Source organism: Canis lupus, chromosome 19 (genome assembly GCF_003254725.2).
Source record: "Canis lupus dingo isolate Sandy chromosome 19, ASM325472v2, whole genome shotgun sequence".
Lineage (NCBI taxonomy): Eukaryota > Metazoa > Chordata > Mammalia > Carnivora > Canidae > Canis > Canis lupus.
Window position 1 is genome coordinate 18,074,867 of NC_064261.1, and position 18,515 is coordinate 18,093,381.

Consider the following 18,515-nt stretch of genomic DNA (forward strand, 5'->3'; position numbering starts at 1 on the left):
TCTTCTTTAGTCTGACATTTTAAAAATTAATGAAAATATTTTTGAATTCCTATTTTTATTTTTGAAACTAACCATTTTCTTTTCTGACATTCCTTAAAGACAATTTGTTTCTAACATTTTAAAAAAATAGTCATACTCATTACAGAAAACCTGAAAAGCAGAGAAAATCTAAGGAAGAAAATAAAAACTGCCTGTAATCCCCAAACTATAGATAACCACCATCACTATTTTGATTTCATTTTTAATGAATGAACATATAGATGAACTTTTTAAAAAGCTTTGAAGTATAATTACATACCATATATGCACTCACAGTATACAGTTTGATGATTGTTAGTATATTTATAAAGGTATGCAATCATACCACAGTCAAGTTGTAAAACAATTCTATCACCTGCAAAAAAGTTCCACGGTGCCCATTTGCCTTCCAATCCGTATTCCTAGATACAACTCAACCATGAATCTACGGTCTTTAGAGTTCTGCTTTTTCTAGAAATTTCATAAACATTGATGAACACAATACAAACTCTTTTGTGTCAAGTTTCTCTGAGTTAGCAGAATGTTTTCAGATTCATTCACATTGTTTCATGTATTTGTAGTTTGTTCTATTTTACTGCTGATTAGTATTCCATCATATGGATTTATCACATTGTTTACGCATTCATTAACTGATGAACAACTGAATGTTTGCAGTTTTTGGCTATTATGAATAATGCTTCTGTAAACTACAGGATTATAGGGACCTCATAAAAGAAGCTGGAAATGTTTTCTATTTTATGGAAGAGTTTTTGTAGAATTTGGGGGGTTTTTCTGCATATAAATTTGATAGAATGCACCAGTAAGGCTATATTTGCACTCTGCTTTTCTTTAGAAAGAGTAAGTTTTTAGATTTTAATTCCAGGTAACATATAGTGTTATATTAGTTTCAAGTGTACAATATAGCAATTCAGCAATTCCATACATCACTTGGTACTCAGAGACAATCCTCATCTATTTGTTTAACCCATACCCCAACCCCTGTGATAACCATCAGTTTGTTCTGTTTTTGAATTTTATGTTTCCTGCAGATGGCACATAGTTGGATCTTGCTTTTATTTAATTTTTTAACCCAATCTGTTTCTTGGTTTGTTTCTATTTTTAGGAAGAGAATCTTAATAATTAAACTACTTTAGTTCAATTTACGTATTTTCTTTAGTCAGGTTTTAGATTTTTCTAGGAATGTGTTCATTTAACAGGTCTATTTTTTGGGCAAAACATTGTTCATATTATTCCTTTATAATTATTTTAGCTCTTGAGATATGTGGTGATGATCCTTCTTTCATTCCAAATTTTGATCACTTGTGTTACCTCCAATTTATCAGTTAAAGGATTATCGATGTTTTTTTTCAATGAATACTTTTATTTCATTGATTTTTTTTTGCTTTCTATTTCACTGAATTCCATACTATTTTCTATTATTCCCTCTCTCCTACATTTAATTTGCTCTTCTAACATCTCAAGGTAGAAGTTCAAATAACTGATTTTACAATTCTCTTCTTCCTAATGTAAGTGACTAAAGCTTTTTTTTTCTAACCATGCCTTTGATTCCACAGATTTTAATATTGTATTTTCATTCAGTTGTAGATCTTTTTAAATTTTTTTATAATTTCTTCTTTGACTCATGGGTTATTCAGAAGTTAAGCTGTTTAATTCTCAAACAGGTAACCTTCCAGATTTCATTTCACTATTGATTTTTAACTTAATTCCATAGTGGTTAAGAACGTATGTCTGATTTTAATCCTCTTAAACTTATAGAGACTTGCTATATTGTTTATACTGGAAAATATTCCATGTGTACCTGAAAATATATTATGCTGTGATGTAGTGCTGCTGACAGGCCAGTTTAGTTGGCACTGTTTTTCTATAATCTTATTTTGTCTAGTTATGTTATCAACTGCTGAGACAAGACTATTAAAACCTCCTACAATAATTGTAGAATGATTTTACCTTTCAATTGTGTCAGTTTTGGCTTATGTATTTTGGGGTTCTGTTGTTACTAACACATGCAATTACTATTTAATTATATATAACTATTATATTTGTTATATGTTCCAATGTATTAGCCTTTTTACCAGTATAAAATGCTGTTCTTTGTCTCATATTTCTCATCTTAATGTGTTTGATGTTAATGTAAACACTTCAGCTCTCTTTATTGCTACTGTTTGCATGGTATGTTTCTTTCAGCCTTTTACTTTCAAATCTGTTTGTGTTTTTGAATTTCATGTTTCCTGCAGATGGCATATAGTTGGATCTTGCTTTATTTTTTTTTAACCCAATCTGATATTCTCTGCCTTTTCTCTGGAGCATTTAGTGTGGGAAATATCAGAAAGGGAGACAGAACGTAAAGACTGCTAGTCTAATAGAATCTAATGTGATTACAGATATAGTGGGTTCATCTCTGCCATTTCACTATTTTTGAAGGCCCATGTCTTTTATTTCTCTACTTCCTTTTTACTGCCTTCTACTAGTCTTTTTAAAATGCATTTTACTACATCATTTTAATTAGTGTGCCAATATTCTGCCTGTAGTTTTCCAGTTATTTTCTTCACGGTTACTTTAGGAATTATAGTATGTTTCCGTATTCTATTTCAGATTCATATGGACTTAATCTGGTAAAATACAGTTAAATTTGTTCTAGTACTGATTTATTTCTCTGTCCTTATTATGCTATTGCTGTTTATATTCCATCTACGTTTCCTACAAAATCAGTAATTCAGTTAAAATTGTTTTAAAGAAATTCCACTTTTAAAAGAAAATCAGAGGAAACACACCCTTTTTATATTTACTTCTATGATTACCATTTTCAGTATTCTTTATTCCTTCCTGTAGATTCCTGCAGATTTATGTATCAGTGGTCTAATTTCTTCCAAACTTTAAGGACCTCCTTTGGAATTCCTTTTTTTTTGCAGGGAGCCCGATGTGGGACTTGATCCTGGGTCTCCAGGATCACACCCTGGGCTGAAGGCAGCGCTAAACCGCTGCGGCACCGGGGCTGCCCCGGAATTCCTTTTAGGGAAGTTTTGCCTACGACAAATTTTATTAATTTTTGTCTGCCTGGGAATTTTTTTATTTTGCTTTTAAGAATTATCTTGCTATAGAATTCTTGGCTGACAGGTTTTTCAGCACTTTAAACATATTTTTCTTTTCTTACATTTTTATTTAAATTCTAGTTAACATATCATGTAATATTGGCTTCAGTAGAATTTAGTAATTCATTACTCATAACACCCAGTGCTCAACACAACAAGTGCTTTCCTTAGTACCTATCACCCATTTAGCCCCCTCCGCCCACCTCCCATCCAGCAACCCTGTTTGTTTTCTGTAGTTAAAAGTCTTTTATGGTTTGTTTCTCTATTTTTCTCTTCCCCTATGTTCTTTTGTTTCTTAAATTCCACGAGTGAAATAATATGGTATTTCTCTTATTTTGCTTAGTATAATATACTCTAGCTCCATCCATGTTGTTGCAAATGGCAAGTTTTCATTCTTTTTGATGGCTGAGTAATATTCCATCATATTAATATATGTAACATATATCCATTATACATACACACACATCTTTTTCATCAGTCAATGAGCATTTGGCTCTTTCCGTAATTTGGTTATTATTGATAATGCTACTATAAACATCTGGGTACACGTGCTCCTTTGAATCAGTACTTTTGATCCATTGGGTAAATACCAGTAGTGCAATTGCTGAATAGTAGGGCAGTTCTATTTTTAACTATTTTAGGAACCTCCGTACTGTTTTCCCTAGTGGCTGCATCAGTTTGCATTCCTACCAACAGTGCAAGAAGGTTCCTCTTTCTCCACATCCTCACCAACATGTTGTTTCCTATGTTGTTACTTTTAGCCATTCTGATAGGTGTGAGGTGGTATCTCACTATGGTTTTGATTTGTGTTACCTTGATGATGAATGATTGAGCATTTTTTTCATGTATCTGCTGGCCATCTGGATGTCTTCTTTGGAAAACTGTCTATTGCTGTCTTCTCCCCATTTTTTGACTGGACTTTTTGGGTTTCTGGGTGCTGAGTTTGATACGTTCTTTATGTATTTCATGTATTTACCCTTTATATTTGTCATTTGCAAATATCTTCTCTGCTGCCTTTTGGTTGACTGTCTCGTATACTTTGCACTCTTTACCTTGATGAAGTCCCAGAAGTACATTTTTGCTTCTGTTTCCCTTGCCTCTGGAGATGTGTTTAGTAGGAAGTTGCTATGACCAATGCAACACAGAGGTTACTGTCTGTATGTTCTCCTCTAGGAATCTGATGGTTTCCTGTCTCACATTTAGATCTCTCATTCATTTTGAATTTATTTTTTTGTATGGTGTAAAAAACTGGTCCAGTTTTCCCAACACTATTTGTTCAAAAGACTTTTTCCTTTGGATAATCTTTCCTGCTTTGTTGAAGATTAGCTGACCTTTTCTGGGTTTTCTATGCTCTTCCATTAGTCAAGTATCTGTTTTTGTGCCAGTACCATACTGTCTTGGTGACTACAGCTTCGTAATACAGCTTCAAGTCTGGAATTGTGATGCCTCCAGCTTCTTCTTTTTCAAGATTGCTTTGGTTATTTGAGGTCTTTTGTGGTTCCACACAAATTTTCAAATTATTTATTCCAACTCTGTGAACTGGTGGTATTTTGATAGGGATTGCATTAAATGTGTTGATTGTTTTGGGTAATATAGACATTTTAACAGTATGTGTTCTTCCAATCCATAAACACATTTTACTGCATGCTTTTCTAACAACTTTGTTAAGATATAATTCACATATCATGAAGTTCCTTTTTAAAGTATACAAAATAAATGGCTTTTAGTATATTCACAAACTTATACAACCATCACCCCTAATTTCAGAAATTTCTCATCACTCCATAAATGAATCCTATACCTATTAGCAGTCAGTCCTCATTCTCTTCTTCCTCCAGTACCTGGACACCACTCATCTACTTTCTGTCTCTATGAATTTGTCTATTCTGGACATTTTGTATTAATGAAATATTATCTGTGGGCTTTTGTGTCTGGCTTCCTTCACTTAATGTTTTCAAGGTAGATCCATGCTGTAGATGATCCATGCTGTATCAATACCTCATTCTACTTTATGGAAGATTAAAGAGATATGACACATTGTATTTAACCATTCATTGGCTGATAAATATCTGGGTTGTTTCCACCTTTTGTGTATTATGAATACAGCTGCTATGAACATTCATGTACAAGTTTGGTGTGAATATGTTTTTAATTTATGTTTTAATGCATATACCTAGAAGTGGAATTCCTGGGTTATACTCTAAGTCTATTACTTCTTTAATATTGTTTTTTAAAATTTATTTTTTAGTAATCTCTACATCCAGTGTGGGGCTCAAACCACCCCAAGATCAAAAGCCACATGCTCTTCCAACTGAGCCACCCAGGCACCCCTCCCTCTATATTTAAGTTTTTGAGGAACTGTTGTTTCCCCAAGAAGCCATATCATTTTACATTCCTACCAGCAATGTGTGATGGTTCTGATTTCTTTACATACTTGCCAACACTTAATATCTCTTTTATTATTGATATATCCTAGTATGCATAAAGTAGTAAATCACTGATTTTTATTTATATTTTCCTAATGACTAATGATGTTGAATGTCTTTTAATATTCTTATTGGTTTGGTCATTTTCTTTATAGAAATAGCTATTCAAATTCTTTGGTAATTTTAAAAAATGGGTCATGTATCTATTACTGAGTTGCAAGAGTTTTTGTATATTCTAGGTATAAGTCCCCTACCAGATGTGTGATTTGCAAATATTTTCTCCTAGTTATATAGCTTGCCTTTTCGTTTTCTTAATTTTTGAAATGCAAAAGTTGTTACTGTTATAAAGTCTAAAATACTATTTTCTTATGGATAGTACTGTTGGTATCAGATCTAATAAACCTTTCTCTAACTTAAAAATACATATATCTTCTTCTGTGTTTCCTCCTGAGAGTTTTATAGTTTTCTTATATAGGTCTATCATCTATTTTGAGTTAACTTTTGTACATGGTATGAGGTCGTGGATATCAAGTTGTCCCAAGACTAATTGATGAAAAAACTATTTTTTCCCCCACTAATTATCTGGTACTCTTGTTAAAAAAATCAATCGACTATAAATACTATGGTTTATTTCTTAACTATCAATTGTATCCTATTGATCTATCGGTTTATTCTTACGTCGTATTACAGTGATTATTGTGGCTCTGTGATAAGCTTTGAAACCAGGAAGTATGAACTGTCCAACTTTATTCTTCTTATTCAAGACTGTTTGGGCTATTTTACATTGGCCTCCATTGTTGCTAAGAGAAATCAACCATACCTGACATATCTAGGTATGGATCTTTTGAAAAAATTATTTTAAAAATTCCATTATGTTAACATACAGTGTTATATTAACTTTGGGTATGCAATACGATTCAATAATTCTATACAGTACTCACTGCTCATCACAGTAAATGTACCCTAATGTTCTTCCCCTATTTCACTGATTTCCCCAACCACTTCTCCTCTGGCAACCACCGGTTTGTTCTCTATAGTTTAGAGTCTTTTAATTTGCTCATTTGTTTCTTAAACTCCATCTATCAGTGAAATCATATGGTGTTTGTTTTTCTATGACTAATAGATCTAGCAGGTATGGATCTTTTCAAATGTTTTTTCCTTGAGGATTTGCTGGGTTTCTTGAATATGTTAATGTTTTTCATCTAGTTGGGGGGATTTTTCCGGTCATTATCTCTTCATAGATTTTTCCTGTTTTCCTCTTTCCTTTCCATCTGAGATTCCTAGCGCAGACATGTTGGTGCACTTAATATTGTTCCACAAATCTCTGAGGCTCTGTTTATTTTTCTTCAATCTGTTTTCATTTTGTCTTTAAAATAATTTCTACTGATCTATCTTCAAAGTTCTTTTATTTTTATCTGCCATCTCAAAAATGCTATTCAGCACATCTAAAGAATTTTTCACCTTTACTGTTTCAATTCTAGAATTTTTTTGGTAGTTTCTATTTCTCTATTGAGATTGCCTACTTATTGATACACATCTATATTTTCCTTTCATCCTCTGAACTTATTTATAATAGCTGCTTTGAAGTCTTAGATATCTTCAACATTTGGACCTACGCAGAACCATTTTCTACTGACTGTTATTTTTTCCTGAGTATAGGTTTCACTGTCCTGTTTTTTACATATCCCATAATTTTGGGTTGAATCTTAAACTTTTTTAGACAATATATTGTAGAAACTCTGGATATGATTTTTCTGAAGTTTTTTGTTTTTTAATTTAGCTTGCTTAAATTGTTAAGATCGGTTTTCTCCATGGTATGAAGCTACTGTTCTCTCTTCCAGTTTTTCTATTATTTTTATGCTTTAGCCTGGTTTCCTAATGGTCACCCTGTATCTGCATAGTTTAATAATAATGATTTCAGTAAACACTGTTCAAACACCTTAAACTTATTAGGCAGCTACCGTCTCATCAAATTGTGTATGTGCAGGGCGGGGGGAGTTGTGTACATAGTCCCCCCACCTTATCCATGGTTCTTCCCTGATTTCAGTTACCCACGGCCAATCACAGTCTGGAAGTAGATGATCCTCCTCCTGATGTATCAGGAGGTTAATAGTAGCCTCACACTATGTCCCACTAAGTCACAATGCCTGTATTATTCATCTCACTTCATCTTAGCAAATAAGCATTTTATCATTTAACATTATCACAAGAAAGTACAGTACAATAAGGTATTCTGAGAAAGAGTCCATATAACTTTTATTACAATACACTGTTGTAATTGTTCTATTTAATATTACTGTTGTTAATTTCTTGTGCCTAATTTATAAATCAAACTTTATCATAGGTATGTATGTATAAGAAAACAACAGTATATGGGATTCAGTAATATCTGTGGTTCAGGCATCCACTGGGGTTCTTGGAAGTATCCCCTATGGATAAAGAGGGACTACAGGATTTAAAGTTGCAGTCAGTTCTCTTTTACAGTTTCACTCTTTACTGAGTTCGGTCTTCCTTGCATGAGTGAAGGCTCTCATTCAGCCAATGATATATAGAGAATTTTTCTCGGCACTTGGGTGGCTCTTTCATTTTTACAATCTACTTAAGTTACTAGTTGGTACATCATTTGCCCCACCCAGGACTTCAACCTTGGGCCAGCAAAATTATTATTTTTTCCCTTTGTTTCCTACTAGGATTGGCATTTTTAGCTGACAAAGCTTCAAATTCTTATGCTCTACCCCAAGTAAGTCCACTCTTAAGCAGCAAATCTATTTCCAGCGGCATCCTCACTCTAGTAAAAACTATAGTTTTTGCCATTCAAACTACCAGAGAGGAGGGAGAAACAGGAACAGCCTTGGGTGAAGGCATCACAAACTCCTTCTGCTCTTATCCAAAGCTCAAGCACTTTTTCAACAATATACACTTCTTAATGTTTTTTTGTCTTCAATTTCCAGAGTGGTAGGTGTTTTTTTTTTTTTTTTTTGACAATTCTGTCCAGTTTTTTTATACTTGCTTTTCTAAAGATGATCTACAACTTCTTCATGCCACCAAAGAGCCAGAAATTGCCTACATAAGTTTTTATACTTAAATATGTGTGTACATACCCATAAGCCTGTGGTTAATATAATTGTTTCAATTATATTATATATAACAGATTATACAGTCTAAGCATTAACATATTGTTGAAATTAAGAGAGTTTCATATGATACTATATTAACTGAAAATGAATTTAAGCTATCAGAAACAATGTTATCACGATAACATGGTTCATGTCAGACTATGCCAAATGAAAAAGATAAAAAAACACATTTAGTAAATTAAAATTTTAAGATATATAAAAATACACATATATATGCATGCCACACATAAACAGAAACTGAAATAACATGCTTAGAAGATTAAGAGTGTCATAATTTGAATAGAAGGATTACTAGTATTTTTCCTATTTAAAAAGATTGCCAAATTCTCTAAACATACATTATGTTTATAATACTAAAAAAAAATATTTTTAAAGAGAGGAAAAGGCTATGTACACCATCTACTTAATCAGGTTCAACTCCTGCTGATATTATAGCAGTTCCACAACTTTAATGGGATAATTAATTTATCTGAATATCTTAATGTATTATTTTAGGATACTGAACTTCTAAAGTTAGCAGTTAATATATACAAGAAGAAATTTTATTACCATTTTTTCCCTCTAGGTATGAAAACAGGTTTTGATCAGTATCATCAAAATAAGTATATACCATACTAAGGTGGCTACTTTAAGTGGCAACACTCATTTACATATGTAATCTCAAATAAAAAATAATTCTATCAGAACATGGCAATACCATATACTCAGGAACTATTTCAACCAACTTCTCCTATGTCTCATTATCATAAAATTACATTTTTGTTTTCTTAAATTTTATTTCTACAATCAATTTCATTCCTTTAAGGACTTACCTTTGCTGCATGGTATGTACTAGCCTCAAGTAAATCTTCTTTTTTAGCTTCTTTGGCAAGCAGGTTAAATCGACTTAACATTGCAGCTTTACAAAGCCGACTTGCCATTGACACACCACTTTTAAATGGGGAACTAAAGTAGAAAGAATGAAACATTCACAATCATTATTCAAGGATGTTGACAACTGTAAAGATGAAAATCAACACAGAATCTACAAATATTTTTTTCCAATTATGTGCAATGAAAATAGTGAAAGATTTTTACATAAAATCATTCTGAATATTTACTTTCTGAAGCTAATTTTATTACAGTTTAAATTATAGTGTTGCATTAAAAATTAAAGCAGATACTGGAACATTTTACTGTTTGAAGCAAAATTAATCTATATTGATCCAAATTAAAAGCTGTACTAGAACTGACTGGAAAAAGGGACAGAAATATTTTCTGGAATAATGAAAATGTCCTGCATTTTAATGGAGTAATAGTAATACAGGTGTATATATATCAAAAGTCATGAAGCTATATAGCCCATTTTACTACATGTAAATTTTAACTAAGAGTAAATACATACACCCCCTCATGACCTTCTGTATATGTCCTTGCAGATATTTTTTGTTTCTAATTAAAAGTGGGTCCATAGACCACGAAACTTTTTGCTTTAACTCTCTTCATTATTCGTTGTTCTTGTATTTACAAAAATTTCTCAAATTCTTCATTTCCCGTCTCCATACTCTTTATGTGACTTTCCAGATTCTCCTCTCGATAACTATGGTTGATTTCCCGTCTCCCTGAATTTGAGCTAGCTTTGTGCCTTATTTTGGTTAACAGAATAGATGATGTGTCAGTTCTGAGCCTGGGGCTTATAGGTTTGTGTTCTCATTCTCTAGGGAATCCTATCTCTGCCCAACGAACCAGCTGGGACCAGTCTACAAGAGGGTGAGACAACACATGGACCAGAGCCATGTCATCCTTCTAAGTTCAGCCAAGTTGAATTTCAGTTGACCTAGAGCTAACCCTGGATGAAAGAGGGAGCTCCACAACATCCAGCTTAGTTGACCTAAAAACTTTGAGCAGTAATAAACGGTTATTTTTAAATCACTAAGTTTTGAGGTAGTTTTATTCACAGCAATAATGAACAAAAGCTCTTATGTATGAAATCAATTATCTCTTTATTAGTATTTTCATCATGATACCTTTGGTTATAGTTTTCTCAATGATTCTCCTGGGCTTTTAGGGTATAAAATGATACCATACACAAAGAATGGCAATTTTACCTTCTTCCTTCCAATATTTTATAATCTTTCATTTCTTTCTCTTGTCCAAATGCTTTAAGTATAATATTAACAATAACAGTAAACAATCGTTTCTTGTTCTGGATATTATCAACCATGATGACACTTTTGACTAATAAAACACACATTTTATCCTTAACAAAAATATCAAACTATTCCTTTTTTATTATCTTTATCTAGAATAGCTAAAGAGCTATATTATATGCCTTCTTAGAATTTATATAGGATGAATATATTGTTTATGTCCCTAAATCAATGACTATTTTAATAACAATTTATTTCTAGCCTGTTGTTATTCCTATTATGTTACTATCCTCACTCCTATAAAAAATACTAATTGGTATTGTTGTATAAAATATGTATTTTTAAATATACTATTACATCCTGATTCCTACTATTTTATTTAGCAATATTTTGTTTGGATATAAAAGAAAGCTTCTTATACAACTTTTGTGGAGGGAGGGCAGCAATCTTCTACCGGATTTAAGTAGCAGTGATACACCTGCTTCATAAAAGAATTTTAATGTTTTCCATCTTCTTAGATAGCACTGGAAATTTCTGCTATTTATAAAGGTTTAAAATTACTCTGAACCACCTCAGCACGGTGCTCTTTCTTTGCAAACAGGGTACCTTACTTTCTTATGAAAATATTGAGATTTTTCCCTCTTTTGTACCAGTTATATAAATAATTTTTCCTAAAGATATATGCATTTCACAGGATTTTTAAAAAAATATTTACATTTTTGAGAGAAGTTTTTATGAACCTTTAATTTTCAGTTTCTGTTAATTACTCCCTTAATTCACTAAACAAGAGATTCGCTAGGGATATTTTTTCAGACTCAGATTTCTAAGACTACTTCCTATATTATTTAGCTCAAGTTACATTTCTAGTTTTGTTGATTTCTTCATTCTGCTTATTTCCTGATATACGCATTTCAAGTACTGTCTTTTCCATTCAGCTTTGCATTTAGCTGTATATCCTACAAGTTCTGATATACTGAACTATATATATATAGAATATATTGAATGCTTTCAATATCCTTGTCTCAAATATTCTGCTGTTTCATTTTATATTTCCTCTTTTTTTTTAAAAAAATTTTATTTATTTATTCATTAGAGACACAGAGAGAGGCAGAGATATAGAGGAGGGAGAAGCAGGCTCCGTGCAGGTAGCCCAACATGGGACTTGATCCTGGGACTCCAGGATCACACCCTGAGCTGAAGGCAGATGCTTAACCACTGAGCACCCCCAGGCATCCCTTGTATTTCCTCTTTGAGTCAAAAGTTAGAAGACTCCCCCCACCAATGAAACTCCTAGTATACTGATTTTGTTTTTTTACAGATTTATTGTATCACAACCAAAAATACTATCTACATCACTTCTACCTTTAAATTCAAGCTAGTTAGCATACAATGTACATTAGTTTCAGGGTAGAGTTTAGGGACCCATCAGTTGCATAGAACATCCAGTGCTCATTACATCAAGTGTCCTCCTTGATGTCCATCACCCAGTTCTCCCATCTACCTTTGCCTCCCCTCCAGCAACCCTTAGTTTGTTCCCTAGAGTTGAGTCTCTTATGGTTTGCCTGTTTTTATCTTGTTTTTCTTTCCCTTCCTCTGTGCTGTTTTGTTTCTTAAATCCCACATGAGTGAAATCATATGGTATTTGTCTTTCTCTGATTTATTTCACTTAGCATAATACCCTCTAGTTTAAAACAAATACCCTCTAGTTCCATTCACACTGTTGCTAATGGCAAGATTTCATTGTTTTTGATGGCTGAGTAATATTCCATTTTATGTGTATATATGTGTGGATATCACTTCTTTATTCATTCATCAGTCAATGGACATCTGGGTTCTTTCCATATTTTGGCCATTGTGGACATTGCTGTTACAAACGCTGGGGTGCCTGTGGCCCTCTGAATCACTATTTTTGTGTTTTTTTGGATAAATACCTAGTAGTATAATTGCTGGGTCACAGAGTAGCTCCATTTTTAACTTTTTGAGGAACCTTCATATTATTTTCCAGAGTGGCTGCACCAATCTGCATTCCTATCCACAGTGCAAGAGGGTTCCCCTTTCTCCACATCCTCACCAACGTCTGTTGTTCCTTAAGTTTTTCCTTTAGCATTCAGACCAGTGTGAGGTTGTATCTCATTGTGGTTTTATTTCCCTGATGATGACTGGTGTTGAATATTTTTTCATGTGTCTGTTAGCCATGTGTAGGTGTTCTTTGGAAAAATAACACTTCATGTTTTCTGTCCATTTCTTGACTGGATTTTTTGGTTTTTAGGTATTGAGTTTGTTCAGTTCTTTATAGATTTTGGATACTATAGCTTTTTATCTGATAAGACATTTACAAGTATCTTCTTCCATTCCATAGGTTGCCTTTTAGTTTTGTTGTTTCCTTTGCTGTGCAGAAGCTTTTTATCTAGATGAAGTCCCAATAGTTCATTTTTACTCTTGTTTTCTTCACCTCTAGAGACATGCCTAATAGAAAGCTGCCATGGCTGAGGTGAAAGCTGTCACTGCATTTGTTTTTTTCTAGGTTTGATGGATTCCTGTCTCACATTTAGGTCTTTCATCTGTTTAGAGTTTAGTTTTGTGTATGGTGTAAAATGTGGTCCAGTTTTCCCAACACCATTCGTTGATTAGTATTTTTCCATTGAATATCTTTCCTGCTTTTGCTGAAGATTAGCCGACTATAGAATTGAGGGTCCAGTTCTAGGTTCTCACATTGCTTCTAACTTTCAGAATTGAGATTTTCTTTGTGGCATAACATAGGATCATTTTTTTTCAATATTCTATAGTTTCCTCAAAAGTAGGTGTGTTTTATATTTTTACAGTGCAGTTTTATATAAGTTAATCAAATCTACCTTTTTGTTATTAAAAAACCACTGTATCCTTGTGCTTATTGTTTTGTTCATTTGATCATGAACTGACAGGTCAATTACTGTCTCAATTAGTACTGGATTTCTATTTTTCCTCCTGTAACTTCTTTTTTTTGAATAATGATACTATGTTATTTGTTGCACATATATCTGTTAATGGTTCATTCTTCCTTGTAAATTACACATTACAATGATAGTATCCTTTATGTAGTGCTTTGGAGCTGAACTACACTGTCTACTATTTAGATCATATGTGCTCTCTTTACTTGTAATCACCTGGCAAGTATTTAGCTATAATAAATTAGTTAAGCTCATTTTACATTTCAGCTTTCTTATACTAGTATTTTGTGTTTTCAGTAAAAGACTTTTTAATGCGCAGTTTGTCCACTGTTAACAGTGATATTACTTTGTGCTGATTCAAAGCAAGAACAGTGTAATTCACACTAGTTGAAGTAATCAATAGTATGCCTAGTTGATAGTAACATTTGCTTGCATGTGGTCTTAAATCCATCTTTCACCAAACAAGCAGTTTAATTTTTAACATTATTATCTCATTAAAAATGTATGGTTGTGACCACAGAAGAGCATACACTAGAAGAGCAGCTGTAGTTTTACTTGCTAATCAATGGCAGGAATATTACAAAGAAATGTCTAAAAGGCATAACATATTATGGTTATTGACAAGGGCTTTGGAAATAATATCCAGATAAGAATCCCAGCTGTGTTATTATTTGTGTGACATTAAGAAAAATAATAAACCTAGCTTGAAGCAGTTTATCTGTCAAAGAGCAACAGCACCATGTAATCTACAGGGTTATTTTAAGGTGGCAGTATAACATAGTACATTAGTTCTCACATGTAAGTATATGTGAATAATATTTGAGAACACATATCCTTAGCCTTAGATCCAGAAAATCAGATTCAGTAAGAGAAAATGAATTTTTAAAACAAATACATTATAGGATTCTTTTGCTAATTATAATCATGAAATGATACTCAGAAAATTATAGGTTCTGGAGACTGATTTTGAATGCTGGCTCCATTCAACTTACTATGTAACTTAAGTTATAAAACTTTTCCAGCTCTGTCTTCTCATCAGAAAAACAATGATTTTTTTTTAAATTAGTACAATGCCTGCAAAATTGTCATACTAAATAACTATTATTATTGTTCAGAATTTTAAAAACTGCATCTAAGAAATAATTTTAAAAGTTCTATTAAAATGTATTTTTGGGGATCCCTGGGTGGCGCAGCGGTTTGGCGCCTGCCTTTGGCCCAGGGCACGATCCTGGAGATCCGGGATCGCATCCCACGTCGGGCTCCCGGTACATGGAGCCTGCTTCTCCCTCTGCCTGTGTCTCTGCCTCTCTCTCTCTCTCTCTCTCTCTCTCACTGTGTGCCTATCATTAAAAACAAAAAATGTATTTTTGCTTAATATTTTTTAAGCGATTTGTTTTGTTTATATTATAGTATAGACCAAGGTAGATTTACTGTAAAGCTTAACTTCTGGGCCCCTTATACTTGTGCGGGCCCTTTCTAAATACAGTTGACACTTGAACAACACAGGTTTAAACTGCACAGTTCCATTCATATGTAGATTTTTTCTGATAAATCCAGTACAGTATTGTATTTTCTCTTCCTTATGATTTGTTTAGTTTTTTTATTTAAATTCCAGTTAGTTAACACATTGTAATAATACTAGTTTCAGGTATACAATTTACTGATTCAACACTTATAAACAACACTCATTGCTCACAAGTGCCCTGCTTAAATACGTGGTTTTAAAAGAAATTAGTAATGCTAACCTTTCAGTGATCTTTCCACTCAGGCCATCCACAATCTCCAAAGAAATGTCCCCCTGTGCCCAATTCAGACTCAAGGATTTATATTCCAAGTTTGTTTGCAGTGGATATGCAGAAGGTACTAAACTAACATGAGGTCTGTTGACCAAGTAAAACATTGGAAGTTTTGAAGTAAGTGCATCATCAACACGTTGCTTTACAGCAATTTCTAAACCTCTAGTATCACTGCAATTCCCATCACCTAGAAAGTAAAAACAAAACTCAGAAGTTCAATATCAATAGACCAAAAAAAAAAAAAAAAAAAAGGAAATAGTCTAATGTTATCATTTATCTTGCAATAATATCTTTCCTTTCCCACTTCTCTCTTACCACTTCTAAATTCTTTACCAGTATCAGGACAAGGTAACAATGGTCATAATTTCCATTCAAAATAGAATCTACAGAAAATAACAAATTGACATTCCAGCAAATAAAAATGAAGAGCCAGAAATGTCCTCTCAAAAATATAGTACTGTTTATAAGATTCTGCCCAACAGAACTGGCTCATCCTGTCTTGATTCCTTAGATTACAGCATGAAACCAGCACATAATATAGAAGGATAAGCATGGCTGAGAAATAGTTGGTGAGATTAAGCTATTTTTCCATATTTAAGGGCCACAAATTACACCTATTCCAGGAGGACAATGCTTCAGTTTCACAACACAAATCATTTAAATAATGTCTATTTCTGATTATAATTTTTGCTAATAACAAAACCAGTTAAAATAACTATTGAGATAAAGCTCAAAAAGATGTAATGTCATTAGTACAGTATAAAATTGTGAGCTGCATTAAACTTAAAATAGAAATTAGACAAGTCATTCCCATTTAAAAATTAGTAATTCTAAATTAGACCCCTTTTCTCAGAAAAGAAATGTTATATGCCACAAGACTTTATTTTCCAAATAAAATTGTTTCCATACATTGGAACTGTTGAGATGGCTGCTGGTTATGACTATCTGGAAACTAGAAAATGATGTAAAAAGAACATGAATTGCTATTGACAGCCTTTTTCTAAATACTCTTTTTAAATTCCAGTACAGTTTCAGATGTATAATATACAGATACAACAATTCTATATATTACTTGGCACTTATCAAGATGTATTCTTCTCTTAATCCCCATAATGTATTCCACCCTTCTCTCCACCTATTTCTCTTCTAGTAACCACCAGTCTGTTCTCCATAGCTAAGAATTTGTTTTCTGGTTTGTCTTTTTTTTGTCTTGCTTGTTTTTAAAATTCCACATGAGTAAAAAAAAAAAAAAAATACACACGAGTGAAATCATATGGTATGTGTCTTTCTCTGACTTATTGCACTTAGCATTATACCCTCTGGATCTATCCATGCTGTTGCAAATGGCAAAATTTCATTCTTTTTTATGGCTGAGTAATATTCCATTGTAGGTATCTATCACATCCTCTCTATTGTAGCATCCCTGACAAAGACATACTGTAATGAGATAATGTCAGTGTTTGTGCCTAAAATATAAAGACATATGTGGGGGGAAAAAATAGCCCTGCAAGTCAAATTCCATTTAAGATTCCTTACATGCCAAATTGATTCATTTAAAAATGTTTTAATATAAAAACAATAATTTTATAGAAAAGAAGCATATTAATATTAGAAATTTTACTGTTCCCCTTTACATATGTATGCTTTAACTATTAACTAAATCTGAAGTATGGTTTTGGTTATATACAGAGGCTAAATCTTGTTCCTGGAAAAATACAGATCTAATAATATGTCATATAAGTAGGGAAAATTTGATTTATCTAAAGTTATCTAAAATAACATGAAGCTCAAAGGTAAGTCAAAAACTAAATCTAATCAAAGACCACAGCGGACTTGACTGGACAGCTTTTTATACACAAAGATTCTCAGGAGATTAATCTACCATAAGTGTAATATAAACCCACAGAAATGGTTGTGGAAACAGCTCTTAAAAAGGCTGCATGAATAAGAATAAAGTACATAAATCAAAGAATCAAACATTAAAGAACTATGTACTGGCCCTACCACATCTGGAACATAATTAGTCTGGGGCATTACATTTTAACACCACCACCCATTTATCATAGAACATCTGGAGAAAACAAATCATGTTCCTGTGAAACACAAATGTGTGAGAAGACATAAGGCAAGAAGCATCTTGCCTTTGTATTCATAATGCTCACTCTGCATTTCATTACACGAATAGTACCTTTGAGAATAATGCAACAGTGCACAACACCTAACATATAGTAGATGAAAAAAAAAACCATATAGATGGTTCAATAAAAACCTGACAAAAAAGGAATATAAAACATATTATCAGAGAGCAGTAATTATCAATCCTGGGTGCACATTAGAATCTTTAGGGATTGGAATATTAAAACCAATGCCATTTTGTATTATTTTAAAAGCTTCCTGGGTGGGAATAAAAGCAACAAGAATAACATTTTTCCTGTATTCCACAGTTAGTTTTAAGTAGAAAAATAAAAGCGCTTTCGAAAACAAAAACAAAATCATGCTGATTCAAACCATTTATTCACGAAACATTTACTGACCAACATCCCCAGCACAAATTGGACCAAGATGAGTGTGGCAAAGGATCTGCCTTCAAGACGGTCAAGTTTAACAGACATAGCAGTGAGATTCTTGTCACTGGCTATGCTCAAACAAAGCTATCAGAGTTCAACTTAATACAAAAAGCAGCAGTAGGAGAAGTTATGAAACTAATTTTGAGTCCAGACTCTGCCAACAGGCAAACTGAATGATATGGGGCAAGTATTTAACTAACATTTGAACCTATTACTGAGATTTAAAAAAAAAAAAAAAGGGAATGAATAACAGAATCTCTAACATTATCAAATGTTTCTTAGAAGTCCATGAACTATGTTTAAAACAGATTTTTTCATTAGGAGGGAATTAGCAATTGGTCTTCTTTATAATCCAAATGTACAATTCAAATCTGTGTATGAAAAGAACTCCTAGATGGAAATACC

At 32.8% G+C, this 18,515-nt stretch overlaps 1 protein-coding gene across 11 annotated transcripts in view; it reads right to left on the reverse strand.

Annotated features, from left to right (window-relative positions):
* ADAD1 (adenosine deaminase domain containing 1) overlaps positions 1–18,515 on the reverse strand; it is a 98,541-nt gene that overhangs the window by 57,495 nt on the left and 22,531 nt on the right. For all 11 annotated transcript variants that reach the window (XM_049097409.1, XM_049097413.1, XM_049097408.1 and 8 more), the window contains 2 exons: positions 15,493–15,730; positions 9,504–9,636 (listed from right to left, as the gene is read on the reverse strand). In XM_049097409.1, coding sequence (XP_048953366.1) covers positions 9,504–9,636; positions 15,493–15,730 — 371 coding nt within the window. The remainder of the gene's footprint in view (positions 1–9,503; positions 9,637–15,492; positions 15,731–18,515) is intronic.